The 27,315-nt window shown below is 50.7% G+C and overlaps 2 protein-coding genes across 5 annotated transcripts in view; both read left to right on the plus strand.

Moving 5' to 3' along the window:
- Positions 1-10,407, plus strand: part of C6H10orf143 (chromosome 6 C10orf143 homolog) — a 64,021-nt gene extending 53,614 nt beyond the window's left edge. Inside the window, exon 5 of the transcript XR_015724689.1 lies at positions 3,426-10,407. The gene's annotated coding sequence lies outside the window, so the exon portion shown is untranslated. The remainder of the gene's footprint in view (positions 1-3,425) is intronic.
- A 171-nt stretch (positions 10,408-10,578) lies between these two features.
- On the plus strand, positions 10,579-26,140 carry LOC123800043 (uncharacterized). Of its 4 annotated transcripts, none has more exons than XM_087862564.1 (5): positions 10,579-15,202; positions 15,762-15,917; positions 16,357-16,517; positions 17,332-17,645; positions 18,916-26,140. In XM_087862564.1, exon 5 carries the CDS (start codon positions 19,747-19,749, stop codon positions 21,202-21,204), a length of 1,458 nt encoding a protein of 485 aa, XP_087718690.1. In that variant the 5' UTR covers positions 10,579-15,202; positions 15,762-15,917; positions 16,357-16,517; positions 17,332-17,645; positions 18,916-19,746; the 3' UTR covers positions 21,205-26,140. The 4 variants fall into 4 exon arrangements, with proteins under 4 accessions (XP_087718690.1, XP_087718688.1, XP_087718691.1 ...); XM_087862562.1 differs by having other exon boundaries at positions 17,378-17,645; XM_087862565.1 differs by having other exon boundaries at positions 15,762-15,909; positions 17,378-17,645.
- Positions 26,141-27,315: the final 1,175 nt, after the last annotated feature.

Below are 27,315 nucleotides of genomic sequence, written 5' to 3' on the forward strand. Positions count from 1 at the left end.
TTTGGTTAATTTGTGGCTGTCCTGGGAATTGCATCTGTGCACAGATTTGTGCCCAAAGGCGCCTTTTGAGCCTTGCTCCCCAGACCTCCTGGAAGGACCTTCTGAGCTCAGACTCCGTATGTGGGAAACTGTGGTGCCCTGAGAGGTTTCGGCACTTGGAGCCATGCGTGCTCAGGGGCGAGAGCACTGATATGCAGGCCTTACGTAGGAGCATGGTCTCCTGCCAAGCGAAACCCACGTCGCAGACTGCCCTTCAGGGGTCGGAAGGAGGTGATGCCATTTGGGACCATGTAGCACCTCCCACCCACCTCAGAGGTCTGGAGGTGGCAGTGCGGTCCTCACCAAGGCCCGACACCCCTTTGCATGTTGCCTCCTGCCCAGGAGTGATCCCCTGAGCAAGGGGACCTGCACAGGTTCCCAAAACCCTCCCACCCCTTGGTGACCCCAAATACGGGACTTCCTCCTCCATCATGGTGGCCTCTGCATTCTATTCCTTTGAGTAAGGTGCTGACCTCATAGTCATGCGGGGGTGGGGGGGCAGAGCAGGCTTTATTGCTGTTCTACTTCTCATTGGAAGAATAAGAATTGTAAGAATTTGACCCCACTACTCAGTGTCCGTGAACCAAATGACCCACGGCCTCAGCTGCTTTGGCAAAGGAGCCTTGACATGACCTTCACCTTGGAGAGAGCCAAATGTTCACACGTGCCTTGCACAGCAGACAAGCAGATGTTAGGATGCAGCTATGGGAGCTCTGTGGGCTGCTTGGCAAGCCGCTGGCTGGCACGGGAGCATCTCTAGCCCAATAGGGAGTGGTGTCTGGGGCTCCTGACCCCAGGCTTGCTGGTGCTGCTGGCAACCAGATTTCCCAGCATTCCCATGAAGAGATGGCACCCGGGCTCAAACTGCTCCCAGCCCAGCTCCTGGCGTCCCCACGGATGCGTCCACTCTCATCATCATCCCGGGAGAAGGGAGCGGGCAGAGGACGGGCGTTCCTTCATGGAGCACCCTGACAGCCCACCGCTGGCTTCGGAGCGAGCACCCCCAGCAGGCCAGTTTCTCATCCCAAACCCTGCTCCCTCGGTGCTGTGCACTTTGCCATGTCTGTCACTGAATCATGCCATTAGCTCTCTGGTGACAGCAATTCATGGTCATCCAAAGGGCCTGCACCCAAACAAAAGAGTGCATGAGAAGCCACGAGGTTTCCTGGAGGTAAGAGGCATCCTTATCATCTGTGGTTTACAAATGAGAAAATGGGCCGGGCTGTAAGCTGACTTGAAGGGCCAGCTGGATAGGACAGAGCAGCACCGGGTGGGGCTTCTGTCTCCATTCCTGGCTGCTAGGTGACTGGCTCTCCCAATCTGTCTGTGACCGAGGGTCTCCCCAGACATGTGGTCTTCAGTGCTAACATGGGGACATTCCAGGCAAACTGGTAGCAATTGCTCGCTGTGCCCAGCCTCTGCCAGGCTTCTCCTGGGTCCTCCCTGCCAGCCGGGACCCTGTCTCCGAGCTCAGAACCCCGTGGTCCATGGCCTCCTTCCGGGTTGCTGCACCTGCCTCCTGCCCCTGTCAGGGCCTGTCACGGAAGAGTGCACTTGGTTGATGCTCCACAGTCATGTCCCGAGGAGCCCTGAGTGGGCAGCGGGCAGGGCCTGCAGATGACAGTCAGGAGGGCAGCCTACTGCCAACCTCCTGAACTGGGCAGTCCGAGGCCAGGGCGGGGTGGCACAGAGGGACTGGGGCTGCGGCTGGGCACCCTCCAGGCCGTGGACCCTGCCCATACTCCCGACAGCCCTGACTGGTCTTTGCATCCCATCATTTAAATTGAACAAATACTAATTAAGAAAATAATCCCACCAAATCATTTTCCTCCCAGGCTACATGCCTGTGTCCAGAGGCAAAGTCTGGAGGAAATGTTAACACAGGCTAATGGAGACCTTGACTGTGACTGTAAGGACCCTCCTGCTGGGGCAGGAGCCAGGGCAGGAGCTGGCAGCCAGCAGATGGATGCTCCTGGCTGACTCAGAACTGAGGTGGGGAACCTGTGGCAAAAGTCAAGGGTCCGGGATCTTTCCTAGACCTGTTATTCTCTGGTGAATTCATTTCTCTTCCCGTGACCACACGCAACTGAGGATTTATCCCCAATCACCAAATGAGAAGTTCTGAGCCAGAAACCCGAGTCTTTGCTGGCCCTGCACCTGGGGCGCTCCCGCCACCCGCTGGCCCGGACATCTGGGGACTCATGCCTTCCCACTCTGCCCATACCTGCTGGAAGCCGGGGCCGCATGTTTCTCCCTGTCACCAAAGAATTAAAGACAACATCTTGGGTAGGAAGCTATTGTGGAGGGTGGAAGTTTCTGGCCAGGCAAATAAATTGGATTTAAGTATATTACAGTCATAATCTTTTTCTGCCTCTCTCCAGACGGTCTCTGTACATGGAGAAATGAGAATGTATTCGCAGACAAAGCGTGACCTGAGGGAGAAGCCTGCCGGAATCTGGATTTTCAATAACATAAGACAATAAAGCTTAGACTTCTAACCTGCTGCAATATGGTCAGAGTATAAAGAGCTTAGCTCCTAATAAAAGGGCAGGGCTTCCCCTCATATCTGAAGATCCGGACCCCCCAGAAGGACACTTCATAAAGATCGTAATGGGTTAGCCGGGATCACACAGACACGAGGCCTTGTTGACCGATTGTCTGACAGTTGTCACCTATGGATCTGATATTAATAAGTCCCGTGTTGATTTCCTCAGGGTATTTTTGTCCCTGTAATTGCACATCTTCCTGTTGTGACCCTACACTTGGTGGCGCATTGCATGCCCATCGTTCCCTTTATTCTGGCGTTTGCCCACCGTGATAGGGCATCTGCCTGGGGTGGGGGATGAGCTGGCAGCAGCTGGACAGTGGCAAGGGCAAGCTCGTTGAGCCAGGACAGAGCCCCCTCAGCCCCCTGCTTCTCCCCGGGAGCTTGAGCACTCTGACACCTTCGCAGGAGGGGAGCAGGTAAAACTCGGAACCATCAGCCACCCTTCTGTGGATTTGTTTGCCTCTCAAATACTTTGCCAGGGGATTAATGGGTTGCCAAGTGGTGTAATTGAGGCAAAGTACGCGAATCTACTGCGTGAATATAATTGCATGAATGAAGCTGAGGGACGGTAGCGGTGCTTGGTTAAAAATCTTCGACATGTAAAATGCTACTGAGCCACCACAGAGCTGTGGAGAATTGTAACAGCCAGCAGCCTTTCTGGCTATCCATTCTCTCCCATGGTACAGAGGGCATTGCCCCACCCCTGCCCCCTTCTGTTGCCACCCAGACTTTCTGGTGGCCCCAGGGCAGGTCCATGCCCTGCTCTTCAGTATCATCTGCACTTTAAAATGACATTGAGGCCAAGTATTCCAGAACATTTCTATTCTGTTCACTCCAGGTGCTGCTTTATTCCTCTGGCTGCACCTCAGAAGAGCCCGCCCCTTTCATATGGGACACATCTCTGCAGAAGTTTTCATTTCGGGGTGGTCCCCCGTGGGGAGAGGCAAGTGTGGGATGCTGGATGCTCTAGGACAGGACTGTAGACTCTGCTAGGCACGCCGCTCTGGGAACCCCGCCCTGGTCCACACGGAGACGGACGACACAGGGAAGCACGCACTGAGGTAAGCCGCGTACCTGTGTGCAGCCATGCCATACTTTGGGAACTCAGAACACATTCTGTAGTGATTTACACCAACTAGGGAGCCATGTCTGCTTCTCCCTTTGATTGTCAAATCAAAGACCATTGAAATGTGGCATATTCACAGCAACACAGCCATGGGGAGGCTGATGATGAGAAAGGGGCCACCTCTCAGGTGAAGTGCTAGACGGGGTGTCAGGGGTCCTGGAGAGGAAACTGCCTACCTCAGGGACAGGCCCTTGGGGCTGCCAGGAGCTGATGCTGAGCCACAGACTAGGCCCACAAAAACCATCTGGTGCCCTCCATCCAGTATGGGAACTGCCCCTACTGATGCTAATGGTCCTGTGACAGGAGGTCCCGGGGTCTGTGGGTGGTGCCCATGACCTATTGATCCTGGAAGACCAGAGCCCAAGACCCAAAGTGGGTTCCCGGTCAGACGGGCCTGAAGTAAGAGGTTGGTATCAGACATGCTACTCACTAGCTCCATGATGGTATCTTCCTGAGCCTCAGGTTTCTCATCAGAATATTGTAATGACATGGGTGCCATTGGGTTTATCAGCCGAATTAATCACAGCCTTTTAAGAGAGGATGATCCTCATCCTTTACAGGGCAGTGTTACAGGATTAATTGTTTTCCTCTCAAATTCATATGTTAGAGTCCTGACCTCCAGTGCCTCTGAATGTGACTGTATTTGGAGATAGACCCTTTAAAGGTAGTTAAGGTTAAATGAGGTCATAGGGTGGGCCCTAAGCCAATATGACTGTTGTCCTAATAAGGAGATCAGGACACAGGCACAGAGGGAAAACTGTGGAGACACAGGAAAACGATGGCCATCTACATACCAAGGAGAGAGGCCTCAGAAGAAACCAAATGTGCTGACATCTTGATTTTGGACTTCTATCTTCTAGAACCATGAGAAAATAGATTTCTGTTGTTTAAGCACGTAGTATATGGTATTTTGTTATGGTAGCCTGAGCAAACTAATGAAGAAGGTTTGCTCACTGTTGCTTCTGCCCTCAGCCCAGAGAGAGTTGGCCTTTGTTCAGAGGCCTCCTAGCTTTGTGACAGGTGGGCAAAACACTGGTATGTTAGAAACAAGTGTAAGGGTATGGCCGAGTAAACTCCTATGGACCTAGCCCTCTTGTAAATAAAAACTACAAACTCTGGACCAAAACAAACAACTGAATAAAAAACAACTCTACCCAAGTCTCTAGTCAGCTGCTGAACTACACATGCTTTTAGGCAACTCAGAGCCATTAAAATAAAAGCAGATCTGAACTACAATTTGACCTGATATGAAGGAGACACGGTTTGCAGTTTAAGTTTGGTTAAAACATAAACAAAACAAAACAAAACAAAATCAGTATTCTCCGAAGGATTAAAACAGCCCAGAAGCTCTGCAACATAACATTCCCAATACATGACATTCCAGGATACAATCTAAACTTGCTTGAAAATGTGTCCAGCCTCAAGAGAAAAGTCAGTCAACTGAGAATAATCCCAGATGATCCCAAGATGTTGGGATTAGAAGACAAGGATTTTAAAGAAGCTATTATAATTATATTCGATGAGGGGCGCCTGGGTGGCACAGCGGTTAAGCGTCTGCCTTCGGCTCAGGGCGTGATCCCGGCGTTATGGGATCGAGCCCCACATCAGGCTCCTCCGCTATGAGCCTGCTTCTTCCTCTCCCACTCCACCTGCTTGTGTTCCCTCTCTCGCTGGCTGTCTCTGTCTCTGTCAAATAAATAAATAAAATCTTTAAAAAAAAAATTATATTCGATGAAATAAAATATGATGGCAGTGAGAGAAGAAAGAAGAAATCTCAGCTAAGAAATAGAAATTATGAGAAAATCAAATAGAAATTCTAGAACTGAAAAAATGCAGTAGCTTAAACTAAAAATTCAGTGGATTGGCTTATTACTAGAATGGAGATCACAGGTGAAAGAGTCAGCAGACTTGAATATAAAAAGTATCAATGTCTAATCTGAAGAAGAGAGAGAAAATAGATCAGAAATAATGAACAGAGTGTTGGGAAAACTACCAGAAGGTCTAATATATACATAATTTGAGTCCCAAGAGAAGTAACAGAATGTAGCAGAAAAAGTATCAAGATAGGCCAAGAAATGTCCTAAATTTGGTGAACACATAAATTTGAGTTTCAAAAGCTCAGCGAACCCTAAGCAGGATAAATATATATAAAACCACATCTAAGCCTCATAATCAAACTGCTGAGAATCAAAAGAAAGAGAAAACCTTTAAGGTAGTCAGAAAAAAACTATACACATTGTACTGGAGAAGGAGATTTGGAAACACTGCAGACTTCTCATCCAAAACTATGGAGGCCAGAAGGCAGTGGAACAACATCTCCAAAGTGCTTACAGAAAAACCTGTCCACCTAGGATTCTATAATCAGGGACAGTATCCTTCAAAAATGAAAATATTTTCAGATTAAGAACACATAGAAAATGTGTTGCTATTCATGAGAAATGCTAAAAGAAGTTACTTGAAGAGAAGTGATAACAGTAGGAAATTCATATTTTAAAGAATTGGTGAAGAGTATCAAAACTAGAAAATGGGAGCCATTGGAAGCTTTATTGAAGCCTAACAGACATACAATAAACTGCACATGTGTAGTGTGCAAAAAAAAAAAAAAAAACTAGAAAATATGTGGGTAAACATAAAAGACTTTAAAATTTTTAATTTCTTTAAAATACATAAGACTGTTTAAAACAAAAAATTACAACATTGTCTTGTGAAGTTTATTATGTATGTGGACATCATACCCATGACAACTATAGCAAAAAGGACTGGGGAGCAAATGGACCTGTACAGTTATAAGTTTTCTACATTTTACATATGATGGAACAGTATCAACTCTAAGTAGACTGAAAAACTAAAGTTGTATATTATGGATATTTTAATCCCTAAGCAACCACTAATAGTGTAATGTAAAGAGATACAGCTAAAACACAGTAGATTAATTAAAATGGAATTTTAAACAATATTCAAATAATCCAGAAGAAGGCAGAAAATAAGGATCAGAGGAACATGAAACAGAGGGAAAGAACAGAAAACAAATAATAAATTAGCGTACCTAAATCCAGCCATCTCACAAATTACATTAAATGTTAGTGAACTGAGTATGCCACTTCCAAGGCACAGATTGTCAGAATGGATTTTGAGAAGCAAAACCCACACCTTATACTCACTAGGAGGCTACAATAAAAAAATAAAAAAGGTAAATAACATGCATTGGCAAAGGTGTGGAGAAATTGGAATCCTTTTTACACTATTAGTGGGAATGTAAAATAGTATAGCTGGTATGTAAGCCAGTATGGCAATTCCTCAAAAATTAAAAAATAAAATTACCCTATGATCCAGCAATTCCATTTCTGAGAACATACCCAAAAGAAAAAGCAAGCAAAAAGAAAGCACGGACATGAAGAGACATTTGTACATACATCTGTTCATTAAAGCACGATTCACAGTAGCCAAAACATGGCAGCAACCCAGATGTCCCCCCGTGGATGACCAGAAAAAGAAAATGTGGTAGGTCCGTTCAGTGGAATATTAACCTTAAAAGGAAGGAAATTCTGAAGCAGGCTACAGTATGTATGAACCTCAAAGATATTATGCCAAGTGAACTAAGCCAGCCAGTCACAAAAAGACAAATACTGGATGATTCCACTTATGTGAGGTACCTAGAATGGTTCAAGTCATAGAGGTGAAAGTAAAATGGTAGTTTCAAGGAGTTGGAAGTGGTGTTGAGGGTGGAGAAATAGGAGTTGTGTGGTAAGTGTAGAATTTCACTTTTGCAAGATGAAAATGTTCTGGAGATTGGTTGCACGACATCGTGGATATATTTAGCACTACTGAATTATACACTTAAAAAATGGTCAATTACACTTAAAGATGGTAATGGTACATTTAAGATGGTAAAGTTTATGTTATGTGTATTTTACCACAATTAAAAATAAAAATCAAAAATAGCAAGACCCAGCTGTCATAGCTATTTTAAATATATTACTTTAAAATGGTTACTTTAAATATGAAAACCCAGATGGGCTGAGCATAAATACATGGAAAAAGGTGTATCATGCAACCAGTAAGCATAAGAACACTGGAATGGCTACATTAATATTAGACAAAATAGACCTCCAGACAGAGAGCATTAAAAGAGATAAAGAGGGACATTTCATAGTGATAAAAAGATCAATTCATCAGGAAAACATAATAATTATAAATGTATATGTACCTAATAAGCAGTAGGTATTCTATAATCTTAGAGACTTTAACAACCATTTCTCAGCACTTGATAGAAATAGGGGAAAAATTCAGTTAAAACACAGGTGATATGAAAACATTATCAATCCCTTGACCTAATTGATATTTCCACCATACCTGCAACTTCAGAATACGTGGCATATTCTGCAAGATGGATGACCACACATTGGGCCACATAACAAGTCTTACTAAATTTGGGGAACTGAATTAATGCAGAAGATGTACACTGACAAGTGTGGAGTGAGAGCAAGTATGGTATCAAGAGCAGGAAGATATCTAGGAAAACCCCTGTGATAGACAGAACGATGTATAAACCCACCATCGCAAGGTGTCTATGTCCTAAGTCCCGGAACCCATGAATACATTAGGTTATGTGAAAAGAGAGATTCAGATTACAGATGGAATTGCGATTGCTAGTCTGCTGACCTTAGGATAGGGAGATGATCCTGGATTGTCCGATGGACCTGGTACCCCCACCAAGGACCTGCTAAGTGGGAAACGGAGGCTGAAAGGAAGTCAGAGTGACGGGATATGAGGAGGATTCAACCTGCCATTGCTGGCCTTGAGAGTGGAGGAAGGAAGGCGCGTCCAAGGGTCACGGGCAGCCTGAAGAAGCCAGAGAAGACACACACGTGGGTTCTCCCCTAGAGATTCTCCCCTAGAGCCTCTGGAAAGGAGTTCAGCCCCGCAGTCGCATTTTGACTGTTGTCCATTGAGACCCACATTGGCCTTCTGACTTACAGAACTGTAGAATAGTTTGGGTTGCTTTAAGCCACTAAGTTTGTGGTCATTTATTACGATGGCTATCGAAAACCAATAAAATCCTTGATTTCAATTCACTAGGGTTGTTGCGATACTTGGACTTAATTAAAATAGAAATTAAGGAAGTTATAAAGGGGAAGTCTGCCTTGGAGGAGAGGTGGACCCGTGTCCTTTTGGGCCTCCCTTCCCCAGCCCTGGATAGGTGTGGACACAGTGTCCATACAGTTCACAGCAGACTGGACAAGCAACCCCCACACTCACTCTAATGGGTTGAATAGCGTTCCCCTAAAAATTCATTTACGCTCAGAACCTCAGAATTCAGCCTTATTTGGAAATAAGGTCTTTGCAGTTGTAATCAAGGATCAAGATGAGATCCTACTGGACCAAGGCAGGCTCTAAGTCAAATGAGAGGGCTGTTATAAGACCCAGTTAGGGACTCAGACAGAGAAGACCATCTGAAGACGGAGGCAGAGACTGGAGGGAAGAATCTGCAAATATAGGACGCCAAGGATTGTGGGCAGCCGCCAGAAGCTGGGAGATAGTCATAGGGTGGACTCTCCCTTGGAGCGTCCAGCTGGAACCAACCCTGCCGACACCTTGGTTGGACTTCCGACCTCCAGAGCTGTTAAGAGGATCCAGTTCTCTTGGTTTAAGTCACCCGGTTGGTGACAGTTTGTTGTGGCAGCTCCAGGTCGCTAATACGCCCAGAGTGTCATCCTTTGAACGATTACAACAGGAAGCAGGTGCTCAAGGACTCTAGGGAGCACCTGGCAAAAGGACCAGCTGGCAGGAGTTGGGCCCCGAGAATCAGACTTGCTTCCTTCTTGTGCTGCCCTGGATTCATTCTGCCCCAGGGAGACTCCTGAGGCACGAGTGGCCTCCCCTCAACCTCCTGGGAGCTGGCCTGGCCTTCTGCCTCGGCCCCCTGCTGGGCGCTGGCCCAGGCCCTGAGATCTGCTCCTCCTGGGGTGTCACACCTGCTGTGATGAATACCATCACGGCCGCATGCCCTCAGGGCCCTGCAGTCGCCCAGGCCTCAGGACCTGGCACGCGGACTCTGACCCCGCACCCGGGGTCCACGTGCTGGTTCAGCCCGCTGGCAGGGAGCAGCCCTGCCCCTTTCCTCCTCTGGTTCCCCCAGGCCAGGCAGAGACTCTCCGGCTGGCAAGGACTTGCCCAGAACCGCCTCTCATTCCGGCCAGGCGGTGTGTCTGGGAGGGATGGAGGGCGACTCCAGCAGGCTGCGGTGCTGCCCCTGGGCAGGGCGGACCAGCCTGCGTGCCCGGCGCCCCACACTCACAGCACGGCCAGCAGAGGCTGCTGCGCCCAGCGGGGCTGGGAGGGCCTGCCCGAGGAATGGAGTTCCTGGCCTGTCAGCAGGGAGGGAGAGTCCCAGTCGTCCATCTGGGGTCATTGTTTTGGTTTCGTGTCAAGGTCATGATGGCATGTGAGCAGTGTGCAGTGCCTGAAGTATCGGGCCCTCGGAGGAGACAGCTATCACTGAAAATGCCGTTCTCAAGACTCAGGACCCTGAGTCTGGGATATATGGGGGTCTCCCTGACTTAGGATCCTTAGGGTCTAGAAACCTGCTGGGAGGGGTGTGGGGGGTTCCCCTGACTCAGGACCCTCAGAGTTTGGGAGCCTGCTGGGAGGAGTGTGGGGGTTTTCCCCTGACTCAGGACCCTCGGAGTCTGGGAGCCTGCTGGGGGTGTGTGTGGGGGGGGTTCCCCTGACTCAGGACCCTCAGAGTTTGGGAGCCTGCTGGGAGGAGTGTGGGGTTTTTTCCCTGACTCAGGACCCTCGGAGTCTGGGAGCCTGCTGGGGGGTGGGGGGGTTCCCCTGACTCAGGACCCTCGGAGTCTGGGAGCCTGCTGGGAGGGGTGGAGGTGGTTCCCCGACTCAGGACCCTTGGAGTCTGGGAGCCTGCTGGGGGTGTGTGGGGGGTTCCCCTGACTCAGGACCCTCGGGGTTTGTGAGCCATCACCGAGTGCTCACTCCTTTCCTTCTGCTGCTCTGAGGCACAGCCTGTGGAGCTGTGTGTGGCCGATGTCACTCCACAGCCAGCCTCGTGCCCCCAGGTGGGTGCTCATGGAGGGCTCTGCTCCCTGGAGCATCTTGGGCCTGGGTTTCTGGCCACGGGCACCTCTTCCTACTCAGTGGTCTCAGGATTCGTTGGACCTTCTTTATGACCAAGAAGCTTCAGAAGTGGGGAAGGCCCCAGGCACTGTTCTCAGTGCCCAGGAGGTTGGCCAGAGAGGTGGGAGTCCCAGTGGATCTCGCACCCAGTCCAGGCTCCCTGGGTCGCCCGCCCAGCCCCTTCAGTGCATCCGCTGGACCAACAGGCCTCTTTGTCATTGGTGCACCACAAGGAAAGCCTTGCATGCTGCTGACTGCCGAGTGCCTGCTCCCTCTGTGTATTCCAATATGCAGAAAGAGGTTTTCACCGCCTTAATGGGGTGTCTAAATTGCCTGCTCCACCTCTCATTGCAACAGCCAGTGCTGGAGCTCTGATCCAAACGCTAACAGTGGGATCGTTCGCGCAAATTTTTGGGAGCTGTGAGAGGAAAACATTTCAAATTAGGGAGAACATTCCAGTAATTGGGAGCGCTTGGAATCCCCAGCTTGCCAACACAGCCATTCCTAAGTGCATTTTAAAAGAAGGGAAAAAATCTCCTCTGAACAACCCTTGGAATTGCCCAGCGGAGAATACTCCAAATGCTTTGGGAGAGGGGTTTGAGGAGCTCAGAGGTTGGCACCCTCTACGTAGCGTTGTCCAAGCAGCGTGAGGCGTCTTGGTTCTTTCTGTGGACGTCCCACGTCTCAGTTTGCCTTTGTCACTGATCTGTGGAAGACAGCTGGCGACCTTTATGCAACGGATATAAAATACCGTGAACTTCCAGCAAGCTCTTCCGCGTGTCCTCCATCACCGGGGGCAAGAGTTTCCAGAGTGGCAACAAGTTGGTCCTGTTATGAGCTAAGTATGCTCCAGAATATGACCTATGATTTTCTGGATTTAGGGAAGCCATGGATGTGGGTGGCCATTGCCAGCTGCGCATTACCACAGTGAGGGTGACCGGGTGCTTCGGAGAGGAGACCGCCATGGGCTTCGTCCCGCGTGTGCGAGGGAGACAGCCCGAGAGGGCCGGGGTGCACCTGGAGAGTCAGGGTGGAACAGGGGGATGGATGCTGGCCGCCCTTGGACGCAGCGCCCCCAGTCACCTCACCCATTCAATGGGACCCGAGTGTATCCCCCACAGATGTTGTGAGGAGAAAAGAATCCATCCGGGCAGCATGAGTCCAGTCCAGTGTTGATATCCATCAAGCCCGTGGCCAGCAGGCATGATTGTGTCTCAAAGCCCTGCCCTGCCAGCAAAGCCCCAGCTGCTGCTTCCTTATGCACATTCAAGGTTTGTCTCTACCGAGCGATCGTACTTGGCAACCCGCTCTTGAAGTGCCTTTCTGGGCCGGTGCAGAGTTGGACAGGCCCTGGCTGGCCTCCAGGAGCTCGCTGCAGGAGAGGGAGGCAGGGGCAGACACAGGCTCCACCATCCTCTGAGAGCATCATGACAGGGGCCTTCTGCACGGGCACAGGGAACCCCGAGGGGAGAGCTCTCCGGGCCTGTGGGTGCTGGCAGGATGGCCCCCCAGGACAAGAGGGATTCTCCAGGAGGGAGGGGGCCCGTGAAGCATGAGGCAGAGGGAGGGCTTTGTGCTGAGGGAGCAGCTGGCTATTGGGAAGGAGTGGACCAGAGTGCACGGTGGGCACTGGGGCCCGGCAGAGGGGGACCACCCGACTAAGGGGTTTCTTTCCATTGGGTGGCCCTCTGTATTGGTCTCTTGGGGCTCCTGTACCAAGTTACTGCAAATTTGGGTGGCTTAAAGCAACAGAGACTTATTCTCTTTTGGAGGCTGGAAGTTGGAATTTCAGGTGTTGACAGGGTGCTTGCTCTTCAGGCTCAGGGAGGGGGGATGTCCCTGTCTTTCCCTGGCTTATGGTGTTTGCCGGCTTTCTTCGGCTTGTGGCTGCATGCCTCCAACCTCTGCTTCCACCGTCGTCCCTGTGTGTTCTGTCCTCTCCTCTCCTTATAAGGACACCAGTCACTAGATTTGGGGCCCACATTAATCCAGCATAACCCTGTCCTAACTAAATACGCCTGCAGAGATCTATGTCCAAATAATGTCCCAGTCCAAGGTTCTGGGTGGAATATTCAACCCTATCCAGGAAGTTAGTCCCAGATTGTTGTGACTTTGTTGTTCATTCCCCAAGTCATGCCTATAATGCCCAAAGCAGCATGTGATATTTACAAAGTCGCAAGTGTCTTCTGGAGAAAAGTGCTGGGGAAGGGAATTCTCTCCAGGTTAACCCTCTCACTAGGCAGAGTTCTAGCTGGCCCAGCCCTCAGATTCCTAGACACTACTCCTGTGAGTCAGCAAACCTCGGGCTCCCCCCAGCTGGTCGCCTTCCTCGGGCGTCCCGAGGGCAGTGGGCAGAGCGGGAAGATGGGCAGGTGCTTCCTCCCCGGGGCGGGAGAGGCGCTGCCCCCCAGCTAACCTAAGCCCCAAGACAGTGGGACCATTGGAGGCAGGGGAGGCGCTCGGCCTCAGCCAGGCTGCTGCTCCGTAGGATTGAGCCCCCCCGCCCCCCCGCCCAGTGTCCTTGCCTTTCTCACCTCGCTGCATTCACTGTGACTCTGGAGTTAGATCAGGCGTATGTAGCAGGACTCAGCAGGACTCATTTGCTTCTATTGGTTGGAACCAACTGGGAACTGCTAAGGCAGAAAGGTTCTTATTGAGAGACTTGGAGGTGTCCCTAAGAGCCACTGAGCCACTAGAAAAGCAAGAGTGGACCAGATATGGATATCAAATCCAGGGACGGGCATGCCCATGGGTCCCCTGGCTGCGTCCCCACCAGTTTCACTTGGCATTTCAGCCACTGGCTTCCTTCACTCTCCCTGTAAATTGGCTTTCTCCAAGTCTAGAATCCTCAGGGCAATGACTCATTGGTTTGGTGTTCCCCCATCATTGGAGACCAACTGGGGACAAGGAATCACCCACAGGAAAGGGAGGGACGGGCAGGCAACCTGAGGAGGTCCGCTACATGCTTTGATTCTGTGATGAGCACTTGGCTCCAAGAATGGCATTTGGAAACCACGAGGCTAATGTTTGTCATTTGGAAATCATTTCCTGTGCAGAGCTGGGCAAGTGCCTGGCCTGGAGCTGAAGTCAGACGCTGGAGCCATTTGGCTGACACTACGCTGTGTGTGTGAGAGATGCTATGGCCCTGGGTCCCCCAGCTCCTTCTAGTCCTCAAGGCAGCGGCGGTGACTAGGGAGGGAGGGAGTGGAAGCTTTTCTGTAGACCCTGGAAGCCTATGCACCTGGAGGGCCCTTCCGCCTGTCTGACCATCTTGCTCTGAACCAGCCTGACAAATTTTCCTACTCCCTGGATTAGGGGTTCCAAATCCATGAGAGACAATACTGGCATTCATGGAAATCAACCTCACACCCCTCCATGCTCTTCAAAGGCAAGAGACCCAGCCAACGCCTCAGGGAAGAGAAAGGGAAATGAGTGGAGGCGCCAGGCTCTCAGGAAGAACAGTGGACAGGCAGTGCAGGCTGAGAAGTGCTCTCCGAGGAACGAGCAATAAGGCTGGTGGAAATGGACCCAGAAGACCTCTGAGAGCCACCCAACGCCCCTCAGTGGGGGCAGGAGCCTCAGAAGGCAGCCATCTTAATTGAATCATCTTCAGTGAATTGAAGAAGAGGGTTTGTTGGCTTGAACCAGAGGGTTTAGAGGCGTTGATGGCTTCAGGCATGGAATGACCCACATCAGAGTGTGGCAAACTCCAGCCCAAGGGCCAGATCTGTTCGGCTCCCTGTTCTTGTAAATACATTTTTATTCGAACATAACTGCAGCCATTTGTTTAAGTATTATCTGTGTCTGCGCTCCCACAATAGCAGAGTTGGGGAGTTGTGCCAAAGACCATCAGCTGGCAGAGCCTAAAATAGTTATTATCTGGCCCTTTCCACAAAAGGTTTGCTGACCCTGGCTCTAGAGCTGTGTTGCCCAATATGGTGGCCACTAGCCACATGTGGCTCTTGTCTTTTAGATGTGTGAAGTGTGTCTAGTCTGAATTAGAGTGGGCCGTAAGTGTAAGTGGTGCACAATTTCAGAGACAGTATGAGGAAAAGGATGTAAAGGAGCTCATTGAGAATTTTTGCATATTGATTGCTTAAGATGATATTTTTTAATATGTTGGGCTAAAGAAAACATACTACTAAAATTAATTTCACCTGCTTCTTACACTTTCCACATGGCTACTGGAAAATCGTCAACTGGATCTGCGGGCTCCGAGTTCGACACTGAACAACATCCTGCCTCCTCTCCGCCTCTCTGCTGGGCTTCCTGCGTGTGGCAGACAAGATGGCCACCAGCACCATCCTTCCGAATGTCAGGTCACAGTACGTTAAATGGGCCAGGAAATCAATGTGGTAGGTCATGGCATGAGTTTTTAAAAAGTGAAGGAGAAGACAATAGAAAGTGTTTACAGGGCCTTGCACACTGAGACGAGTGTTGGTTTGCAAAATGGGTTCAGTTGTGCACTCTTTAGTGCGTCAGCGAGTGCCTGGATCTGTAAGATGTACTACGATTTTTATGAATAAGAAAACACACAGCCAATCACACCACAATGAATGGTGTCAAACAGCAGACTCTCGAAACACCAGAATCTGTCATAACAGGTTGGTGCTTTGAGCTTCTCTCCTATTCTGAGATGTGGCCATTTTTCCTGCCTTTGGCTGCGTGGCTGGGTGTGTTCTAGTCCTTCCTTTTGCAAACAAACCAACTCATTTATTTGTGGGAGACTTCCCTTCTTCAAGCTCGTAAAGCACTTGGTGGTGGTTTTGGAAAAAACAAGCACGTGGCCTCAAGGTCTTTCTCCCGATGATGAATATTTGCTCCCCTAATATTGACTCTGGTTTTTGTGACCTAATGCGAATTAGCTGCCCTGCTTTGGTATTTTTCTGCATACTCAAAATCCTTTCATTTCAGTGCGGAATCATAGCAACTCCCTGTGAAGACATTCTAACAAAAATGAAATTCAACCCATGTGCTCCTGATAAGATGGACAGTCCTGGTGAGGTGCGGAGGGCCCAGGGAGCTTCTGACTGCAAGCGCACACTTTTAGAGATGCCAGAAGGTGAAAAGGTGTGCATGTTAGAATAGACAATAAGTAATGTGTAAATATGTGAGTAATGGTCCAATGCAAAATGCATTTCCCGTTGTGGGTTGTGAAGAGCGTCGAAAAGCACCAAGCACGTGGAGTACTCCCCGTGAGGAATCCCAGCCTTCGGCAAGCACCTGGGGCTCAGACCTCCATGGGCGGGAGGCTGAGTCACATGCACATTCCCCTGAGGTCAGTGGGACCCACACCACCCACGGCCCACACCGGCAGACAGTAGCAGCTGGGGGTGCTGAGCCCAGGCAAGGCAGACACCTTCTGTGGGGGGTCATGTGGATTTCAAGACTGCACCTCCTTTACTGTTTTGTTTCCGCTTCATCCTAACCTCGGCTGGAAGGAAGGTGGGCTGCGCCGTGCTCATTCTTTACCTCGTAAGCTGCGCCTTACATTCACCTGTTCTTTCAGTTTTTCAGGAGATGGAGCACCCATGTCATGCAAGGCACACACGGGCTAGCGCCAGAGAAGAGGGCAGCACTGGGCATGGGGAGAGGGAGAAGCCCAAAGGGAGTTGGCTAATTCTGGAATGTTCTGGGGTTAAAGAGCATCACTGGGCTGAAGGCACCACGGTGAGCAGAGATCATTTCCAGGGAGATACTGGGGTGGAAGTAATGCTGTGCAGAAGGAGGAGGGAGCATACAACAGATTAGTTGACTGACCAACCAACCAACCAACCAACTCATCAGCCGCCAAGTGCTATCAGAAGCCCAGTGTGCCCCAGGCCGCCCCCTCCCTTCCCAGCTGCCCCTCACCCTGAGTAGCAGAGGTTCGTGGGAAGGGTTCCAAGTATCTGTGCAGTAGTAGGGATGGCTCTGAGACTGACCAGCCCCCTGTCCTCTTTACTTTGTCCCCACACAGCCCTGGGGCTCATCTCCCTCGTGGGACTCCTCTCCCCAGTGCCCTGGGGTGGGGGGCCCTGCTCCCTGCAGGTTCTCCCTGCATGTAGCTAGTTGGCCGTGCAGGGTGCTGACATCTTGGGAAGGGCCAGAGGTCTCGGCCAGAGGTCCACCATGCCCTGCTCCATGCTGTGGGAGCCACTGTGACCCCAGGCATGGACACATCTGGGTTAACTTTGGTGGTGAAGCCTGAAACTTCTTTGAATTGAGCACATAGTTTCTCTTGGGGACGCACAGAACCGGCAAAGCTTTATTTCCTGTTTCTCCTGGTTAGCAGTGGTCAATTCTCACCCGTCCCCCGGCGTCTTTCCCCCATGCCTGCAGCCTGGATGCTGAAGCTTCAAGAAGAGGCTGCAGAGCTATGACATGTCTTTGGTAGTAAGGGTTGAGCACACAGCTTTATAATGAGGTTGGAAAGTTTGGGGCTGTGCACTTAATGAATTTTGTATTAAGATATAACACAACTGCTTTCATTTGCATTTCACAGCGCTATTTAGAACAGATGTTTAATACTTAATGAATTGAATATTTAGATATGGCAATGCATTTGACACCCACCATTAAAGAAGAGAGCTTCAAATGCAGTGAAGTCCTCCTCAAGCAGAGGTTTTGGGGTTTAGGCCGTGAACTCTCCAGATGGGCCCAAGGGGAACAAAGATCTTGCAGGAGGCGCCCCGTGCACCCTGGCTTCCTGTGCTGTCCCCAGGGGCTCCCCGAAAGGCTCTGCAAGCCACCTCCATCCCAACTGAGTGCTGAGGCTTCTCCCGACTAACACTCCACTTCCTTCAGGTGAAGCATTGGGTAAGTTTTCCTCTCCAACAGAGATAGTTCTGGAAAGGCATCCATCCCTTGCAGACCGATTCAGGAAGTTGAAACAAAGTTATGGATCTCCAACAGCCTTCTGTATATTATGATGTCTACAATGCTCCATGGAACACCGTGGTGTGCTTATTATAGTTTCTTCCATAAGTAGATGCACCTTAAGAACAATTTATTCGAATATTAATACCTCTTAAGGGAGACGTCATCAGGCTGACTAGAAAACATTATCATAGTAAAGTTCTGGGGAAAATCTCACATAGCAAGTCCACAAAACCAATAAAAATCCCCACCATGTGGCCCATGTGATGAGAAACAAGGAATTTTCCCCTGCTGTTGCCGAGTTGCCTCGGGGGGTCCCCAGACCCCGTGCCCAGGGGACCGCTGGCCCCCCAACAGGAGCCCGTGGAGACCAAAGCCAGCCAGGGCCCAGCTGTGTGGCAGGATGGGCCCCGCCTTCCTGGCGATGGCTGCTGGCCTCAGTTGGGCCTGTGCGTGGTGGGAAGGAGCCTCACCACCTGAGCAGCCACCTGGGGTGGCAGGTGGAGGATCGGGGTGGGAACCTGGGGAGGGAGGAGTCCACCAACAGTCCTCTGCCAGGAAAGTGTCCGGCCTGCACGTCTCAACACGGGAGGCTGGAGCCCGGGCCCCTGGGGTAAGCCGCAGCCTCAGAGCTGCGTGTCCACGGAGGCACACGTCGCTACGGCAGGAGAAGTCACTGCCGGGCTCTCCCCGGGCTTCAGATTCCTCATCTGCACAACTAAAGATAATAGTAAGAATAACAGCATCCTTATAAACACAGTAAATACGATGATGAGTTGTGGGACCAACACCTGGCCCATGGTCACGTTGGGGTTCTGCAGTGGGGCCCCCTCCCACACGGAGGGCCGCACCGCTCGCTGCCCACACCTTCACACTCACCTGCCCAGAAAGAGGCAGGCCAGCTGCAGCCTCAGCTGATAGGCTCGTTTGGAAAATGGAATGTGCATCCTAACCCCATTTGTCATGTTATCAGCACCCATGACAGCTGCGTGGCACAATCCAAAGGAAAGATTTAGACCTAACAGGGAAAAATCAGTTAAAATTGACATATCCATTAGAATATTTTAGAACTGAAAACATATTCCTCACGGAGTGTTCGGATGGCTTCTTAGGTGATGCTAAATCAGTAGCTCATGCTTGGGATGAATTCATTATTTTGTTTTATGAGAATTGTCTGGTTCCTAAATTCTCTCCTGTTCTGCCTTTTCAGAAGTTCCCCAGGAAAGCCGCAGATGAATCTTGACGATGCCAGCCGAGGTTGTGGCCTGAAACCCTGTCAGCCGTGTCGCTCCCCACCCCAGCCCTGGATGTGATGCCGCCCCGGGGGATTCAGTGTCACACTCCTCACCTGCGTCTGCCCTGCAAGCCTCTGATGCATCACAGGCCGCGGCCCCTTCAGCCTCCCCTGGGTCTCGTGGTCCCCAGGCCCCACTGGTCGTCATCACACGTGAGATTCACTTGGCACCACAGCAGGGGCCGCCGTGCCAATGGCCAGGTTTTCCACGTTCTCTGAAATGTCTGGGAGATGTGACCCAGGGCAGCAGAGGGATGCAGGGGTGGGGGCAGAGCCTGGAGGGGAGGAATGGCAGCAGCAGCCCCAGACCACCAGCCTCCCACCCCCGGGCCCACGTCGCCCTGGTCCCCGGCCCACCCACGGCTGAGCCCCGGATTCAGTAGCTGGAAGAGATTAGCGCCCTTGAGGGGAAAATAGAGCTTTCCTGATGATTTTTGTGTCTGAAGCAATGCTCTCATTCACGTCTAAGGACACAGCACATCATAGGAAAACATGAAACTGGGTATAAAATATAAGTTCTGGGAGGAAGCACTTCCTCTGATAAGTGTACAAGAATTCTCAGGGCAACAGAGTATGGGCCAGGGGAACCCAGCTCCTGAGCTAAGTTTCGGCCAGCACATGGTCTACCTGCGGCTAGGACAGGTGGCGCCCCCTCGGTGCACCTTGGAGGTGGGGACAGAGACCTTCCACCTTGTAGGGCTGCAGCGGAGTGCTTGGCCACCTGGCTTTGGGGAGCGTCTGTGAGCCATGGCCACGACCACAATCATCATCATCGTCATCATCACCATCATCACCATCATCATCACTATCATCACCGTCGTCATCATCATTGTCATCACCATCATCACCATCATTACCATCACCATCATCACTGTCATCATCATCATCACCGTCATCACCATCATCATCATCATCACCATCATCACCATCATCACCGTCATCACCATCATCATCACCATCATCACCATCATCATCACCATCATCACCATCATCATCACCATCACCATCATCACCATCACCATCATCACCATCATCACCATCATCATCACCATCATCATCACCATCATCACCATCATCATCACTATCATCACCGTCGTCATCATCATTGTCATCACCATCATCACCATCATTACCATCACCATCATCACTGTCATCATCATCATCACCGTCATCACCGTCATCATCATCATCACCATCATCACCATCATCACCGTCATCATCATCACTATCATCACCGTCGTCATCATCATTGTCATCACCATCATCACCATCATTACCATCACCATCATCACTGTCATCATCATCATCACCGTCATCACCATCATCATCATCATCACCATCATCACCATCATCACCGTCATCACCATCATCATCACCATCATCACCATTATCACCATCACCATCATCATCACCATCATGATCATCATCATCACCATCATCACCATCATCATCATCACATCATCATCACCATCATCATCATCATCACCATCATCACCATCATCATCACCATCATCATCACCATCATCATCACCATCATCATCATCACCATCATCATCATCACATCATTATCATCACCATCATCATCATCACCATCATCATCACCATCATCACCATCATCATCACCATCATCATCATCACCATCATCACCATCATCATCACCATCATCACCATCATCATCACCATCATCACCATCATCATCACCATCATCACCATCATCATCATCATCATCACCATCACCATCATCACCATCATCATCACCATCATCATCATCACCATCATCATCATCATCACCATCATCACCATCATCATCATCATCACCATCATCATCACCATCATCACCATCATCATCACCATCATCATCATCACCATCATCACCATCATCATCATCATCACCATCATCACCATCATCACCATCATCATCATCACCATCATCACCATCATCATCACCATCATCGTCATCACCATCATCGTCATCACCATCATCATCACCATCATCACCATCACCATCATCACCATCATCATCATCACAGCTGCTTTTCTAACCACCATCCCCCCAACCCTGGCAGGGAGAGGGGCGTGCCGCTGGTCAGGGGCTGGAGGTTTGTGGCAGCGGGCTGCAGGGGCCTGCCAGTGTCCCTGGGCCAGCACCCCCTCTCCAGTACTGCAGCTCTGTCCTGCCAGCCCCTGCCTCAGGCCCTGCTGTGAACACCAGCGCTGCCCGGACTCCCCCGTGAACACTCCATCCTCCCGTGTCGGGTAATGAACATGACTGAGGTCACCCCTCCTGTGGAGGGACCTGCAAAGCCCTGTGTCTCAGGGCTCTATCAGGCCGTCCCAGACACGCCCCAGTGAAATCTCAAGAAGAAAACCAAAAAACTAGGTCAACACAAAAGAACCAGGAGGACTTTTGTTGTTCTTCTGGGCTGCTTTACCCCAAGGCAGCGCCTCCTGTTCCCCCCACACCCTCTGACCCCCACTAGCCGCGCTCTGTCAGCAGAGGTCAGGGAGACCCAAGAAGGAAGGAGGGAGCAGATGCCCCCACAGGTGGTGACTGGCAGTGACCCTGAGCCAGCAAGGCTTAGGAAGGCCTGTGTGTGGGTCCCGGTGCCACTGTGCCTGGCTCTGTGACCTCAGCAAGGTGCTCGGCATCCTTGGGCTAGAAATCCTTGTCGCCGGATGGGCACAGTGGCTTCTGCAAGGCTTCCCGTGGCTGCGGTACCGGCTCACTACAAAGTTGTTTCATTTACATTTAGTTTCAATAGGCAGAGATTTATTCCCTCCTAGTTCTGGAGGCTGGAAGTGTGACATCAGGGTGTGGCGGGGCCGTGCTGCTTGTGCAGGCTTCAGGGGAGGGTCCTTCTGCCTGCGGGACGTTCGGGAGGCGGCTGGCAATCCCTGGGGCTCCTTGGCTTGGGGCCCCGTCACTGCACTTGCTGCCTCCTTTGCACCCGTACTACTCTCCCGCTGTGTCCCTCTGGAAGGACGCACGGTGGCGTGCAGGCCCGCCTGGATCATCCAAACCCTTACGGTAAGTTAGGACCTTTTGCCATAAAGCTGATAGGTGCTTGTTTGCCATGTAAGGTCACATTTGAGGATCTGGAGATCAGGTATAGACACACTTTTGGGGGGCACCATTCTGCCTTTCCCCACCTCTCAGAGTGAAGTGGGGATTAGATACAGGGTCACCTGGCTCCTGGTCAGACACCATGGTCTTCACTGTCGAGCCTGCATGAGGCTGAGCCTCCAGACCTGGCTGTGAGATCGCAGGGACATCACTCCTCACTACACATCTGGCCCTGAGCCCTGACATTGCCCTGGGAGGCAGGGACCCCATTCCTGTCCTCGGGGTCTGCTAGGCTGTGCTGGTACATGCCAGGAAAGTGCTACCACTGCCCCCTCAGCTTCTCAGTGCCACCTGCGTGGGATACTCACTCCGCCACTGTGCAAACCTCACCTGGGAGCAGGGCAATAACCCCCATACCTTTAGTGCTTGAGTTTAAGTAGATTTGTCTCTCTTTTTAAAAAGATTTTATTTGTTTATTTATTTATTTAGTGAGTGGGAGGTGGGACAGAGGGAGAGGGAGAGAGCGAGAATCTCAAGCAGGCTCCCTGATGAGTGTGGGGCCTGATGCAGGGCTGGATCCCACAACCCTGAGATCATGACCTGAACCGAAATCAAGAGTCAGATGCTCAGCTGACTGAGCCACTCAGGCGCCCCAGATTTATCATTTTTTTGGCAACTAAAAGAGCCCTGTTCAAATGCCTACCTTGTGCTGGGAATTGTATCCAATGGATGCCATTGTACTCACTGTGGCCAGCTGAGGAGAGAGACACATGAAATGGCCAATGACAAGACATCACACTGGAGCAGCGTAACGGTCCCCATAGTCCTGGGAGCCCACCACAGGTCAGCTCATCGTGAGGACCAGATGCTGAGACTCGGAAAGGAGCAGCACCTGCCCGAGAGAGAATGTCACAGGTGTGAGCATGGCCTGGCGCTTCCAGGCCTGCCCCTGCCCTCCAGGTCCCCGTGGCCATCGTGAAAGTCCCTGTGATGGGCTTTGCAGAGCCAGGGGCTCCTGAGCCTGTCTTGCTTCTACTTTGGGCTGGATTTTAGGGTTTACTCTGCCAGCCATCTGTTTTCTTCCAAAACACAGGGAGCAAGAAGAAAGCAGAACATGGGACCCAGATCCCAGGACTGCCACACACACGTCTGTGGGATTCTGACCAGCTTTTGGCAGCAGAGCTCGTTGGATGTGGGACCATTCTGATTCCAAAGCCAGACGTGGCCCTGCCCATCGACTGGGTCCTGCTCTTGCTCCATGGGGCCCATCCGGCTGGCACCTGTCATGCCTTTCTCCAGGTCTCACTTTTAAGACCCTTTCGAGACCTTGGCCAGCTTTGGAACTAAAAGTCTGTTTTGTCAAAAATGAACAACCAGAATACATGTGAAGTGCTGTTAATTTCCACTCCAACCATGTTCATCTTACCTAAGACACTAGCCAAGACCCGTATGTCATGATGATTATGACGAGCCGACTAGCTGCAAGGCCCGCCTCCGAGTTCTCTGCAGCAGGAACAGGTGACAGTGCTCTCTGTCTAATCCATCTTGTAATTATCTCTCCGAGGACAAGGTTTATAACCAGACCCTCTCAGGAGCGACGGCATCGATAAGGGGCCATTCAGAGTGGATGAGCTTGCCATGTTGACTTAGGAGAATGCATGTGTGTTTTGCCGGTTGTGCACTAGTGTGTTTGCTGTGGTTTTCGAGCCCTGCCCTTTTCCAGCCAGGCAGGCAGACACAGCTTATTCACGCCAGCAAAGCTTTTTTAAACAGCAGGAAGAGAGTGTCTGAATTTGCAGAACACTGAGCTGGCAGAAATGGGCTGTGCGTTCCTTTCCTTTTTTCCTCCTCCTTATTGGGTTCCTAAATAACAACTACTTATTGCAAAAATTCATGCAATTCAGAAATAAAACAGAGTTAAGCCTCAAAGCAAAGACTTCCCGTTCTCCCTTCTCCATCCCACCTCTGTCTCACCCCCCGGAGCAAATGCTGTTAGCAGGTCTTGTCTGTGTCAGCACAAATACACACACTTCTCTTTGTAGCTACTTTTACTGAGATGCAATCCACCCAGTAAAAGTGTCCAATTCTGTGGTTTTTAGTCCATTCACAGAGGTGTGCCACCCTCATCTCCATCAAACTTAGAACATTTATCGACTCAAAGAGAGCCCTGTGCCCTTTGGTCAGCGTCCTCACCTGGCCCCCCACATCCGCCATCCCTAAGCAAACTATTCTCTGACGACTTTCTGTCTATAGATTTCCCTGCTCTGGACATTTCATGTAAACGGAATCATACGATGTGTGGCCTTTGGGGCCTGGCTCCCTTCACGGAGCATCCTATTTCAGGATTCACCCACATTACAGTACATGTCAGGGCTTCACTCCTTTCTGTGGCTGAATAATATCCCACCGTATGGAGAGACCAGTTTGTCGATGCACCGTGTACGTGCAAACACCCACACTTCTCTGTCTGTGCGTATGCTTTAGATGGGACGCTACGGTCCTGCAGCTCAGGGATGTGCTACCGTGCTGCTACGTGCAGGGGGAGCCTATCCTTCTTCCTGGCCCCGGAGCGCCCCTCGAGACACGCACGTTCCTTTCTGTAGTGCTCAGGTTCTGGCTGGTGGCCTGTGTGCCACGTCTGACCCACCACGGTGTATCGTTCTGCCCGCCTGGTGGTCAGAAAGCACGCGGGATCTGCAGCCTGGCTTCCATGGAAAAGCTACAGGACGTAGCCGCTCCGCGTGTCCTGGCCATGTGGACTTGGGCACCGCACAGCGGCTCTGAAGGGCCCGCTGCCCATCACCTCGGTGGCTGCACTCTGGATCATGTCACCCGCCCGCTGCCTGGTGTGGGACACCTGGCCCCGCATGCACAGGGCTGCGATCATGACTGAGATACTCCTCAACTGATGCATGTGTAGTTGTCCCCATCGGTCGTCAGGCTGAGCCAAGTAATAACTCCCAAATCATGGTGGCTTAAAATAATCCAAGTTCTCTCTTGCTCACCAGAGGGTCCCAGGTCAGCCCGCCTCCTGCCACAGGCGTCGCGTGGCCCAGAGAGAGGAGCAAGTGGCCCATGACACTAGAACTCGGCCCTTAAAGTATTCACCAGGAGGGGAAACGTGCCGGTTACCCTCCCACGGCCACGACGAGGGTCAAAGGGATGTGCTCACCGCTGAGCCTGGAAGATTTGCAAAATGGCACGCGGGGCTCCCTTGGGTGTCAGTTGGGCTGTGGTGACACCCTGGGACACGCACCGTTGGTGCCTTCTGGTTAGATGCAGCTAGACTGTCTTATTTTGCCTTTCCCACCAGAGCTAGGAGGAAATGCACCGCCTTCTAAATATGGTATAAAGTTCCCATGTGACCCATTTTTAAAAGAAAGTAAGAAGAGAGCAGCGCCTAGGTGGCTGCATCGGTGAAGCGTCTGCCTTTGGCTCAGGTCATGAGCAGGGGAGTCTGCTACTCCCTCTCCCTCTCCCCCTGCTCAGACGTCCTCTTCCTTGCCTGCTGACCCAGAAACAGAGACATTGGTGGGACCAGGCCGGCGTCCGAGTGCCCTCGTCCAGCCTCAGACCGTCGGCCTGTCTCAGCCTCAGCTCCGTTGCAGAAGAGCCCTCATTTCCTGGGGCTGTGTGACCAGGTGCCTCAAACTGGTGGCTTCCAGTAACAGAGACGTGCCCTTTCGCAGCTCGGGTCGGCAGGGCCACCCTCCCTCTGAAGGCTCTGGTGTGGACCTCCTGTGTGTGCCCTCTGTCCCAGCTCCTGGCGGGACTGATGACGTTCCCTGCTGTTCCCAGGCTTACAGGTGCATCTCTCCCATCTCTGTCTCTGTTTTCTCTTCGATTGATGACCCTAGTCATGGGGTAGAAATACAGCTTTGCACACTCACCCAACTATGTCCTTAGCCTGAATTCCAGAAGTGAGACTGCTGGACTTTTGATCATGTTATCCAGTGGCCCATGGAAAGCTGCACCTCCAACTGCAGAGCCTAGCGGGTCAGACACCCCAGGCGGGGCCCCACACATCATTATTAGCTGCTCTCCTCCGCTCTCCCTTCCCTTCTCTCCTCCCCTCCCCTCCCCTCCCCCCATTCTTCCTCCCCTCCCTGCTTCCCTCCTCCACCTCCTCTGGCTCTCCTCCCCTCTCTCCCCCTCCCCTCCTCCTCCGTTTTCCCCTCCCCCTTCTCTTCCTTCCCCTCCTCCCCTCCCCCCTCCCCCCTCCCTTCCTCCCTCTCATACTCTCCTCCCTCTCCCTCTTCGCCTCCCCCTACTTTTCCTTCCCCTCCTGTTCTCCTCCCCCCTCCTCCTCCCTCTCTTGCTCCCCTCCCCCTCCTTCTTCCCCTCCTGCTCCCCTTCCCTTTCCTCCTACTTCTCCTCCTCCTCTTCTTTCTTTTTCTTCAATTTTGTAAGCCTGAGAGGTAAAAATATTAATTCAGTTTTATTTGACTATTTTTTTATTGCTTCTTTGGTGAGATACTTTGTATCCTTTATCCCTTTTTCCCCTATTGAGGTATTTAGGAAAATTTTTTTTATTAATTTAAGAAAGTTTCTCCAAATAAAGAATGTCAATCCCTTTGTCCTTCATATCTGTTGTAGATATTTTTCCCTGGTTGAGACAAACTTTTTTCAGGTGTGAAATTCCATAAGAAGTCTGTGGCATGAATCCTTGTACTGGGGACATTAGGTGACATTATAGACATAATGTCTTTTATTGCAGTTTTCAAACAGTATAGATATACTCTTCAGATGGCCATTGTTTTATGTTGACCCTCTATAAAGTCCAGTGGCATAAGACTAAGTCATAAATAAGTGAAGACATTTTTACAGGAAACAAGGACATTGAAGTCTGTGTACATGGCTTTCTTCCCCACATTTTTTAAAATTATAAAAGTAATAGACAAAAAGCAAAAATATTAAAGCAGTGTAGACTGATATTAAATAAAAAAGAAAAGTTTCTCACACCATTACCACTCTCAGGAGAGAACCATTTTAACAGTTTATGTTTTCAGATCTTGTTGTTACCACCGTAATTCTAAATAAAATGCTTCCACTCCTGTTTCTGCATTTGTCAATTTTAAACAATTTCTGTTTGACTTTTCTGTATGATAGAGAAGTTTAAGTCATTTCCACTTTCTATATTTTCACTTTAATTTTATTACATTATTTTTCATTCTCCCATTTTTCGTTAATGGCTTAGAATCGTGCACAGATCTCTATTTCTGTGAGCAGCCTTGAACACGATCTCACCCCCC

The sequence above is a fragment of the Ursus americanus genome, chromosome 6 (assembly GCF_024610735.1).
Source record: "Ursus americanus isolate L20-20 chromosome 6, mUrsAme1.1.p, whole genome shotgun sequence".
In the NCBI taxonomy this organism is placed as follows: Eukaryota; Metazoa; Chordata; class Mammalia; order Carnivora; family Ursidae; genus Ursus; species Ursus americanus.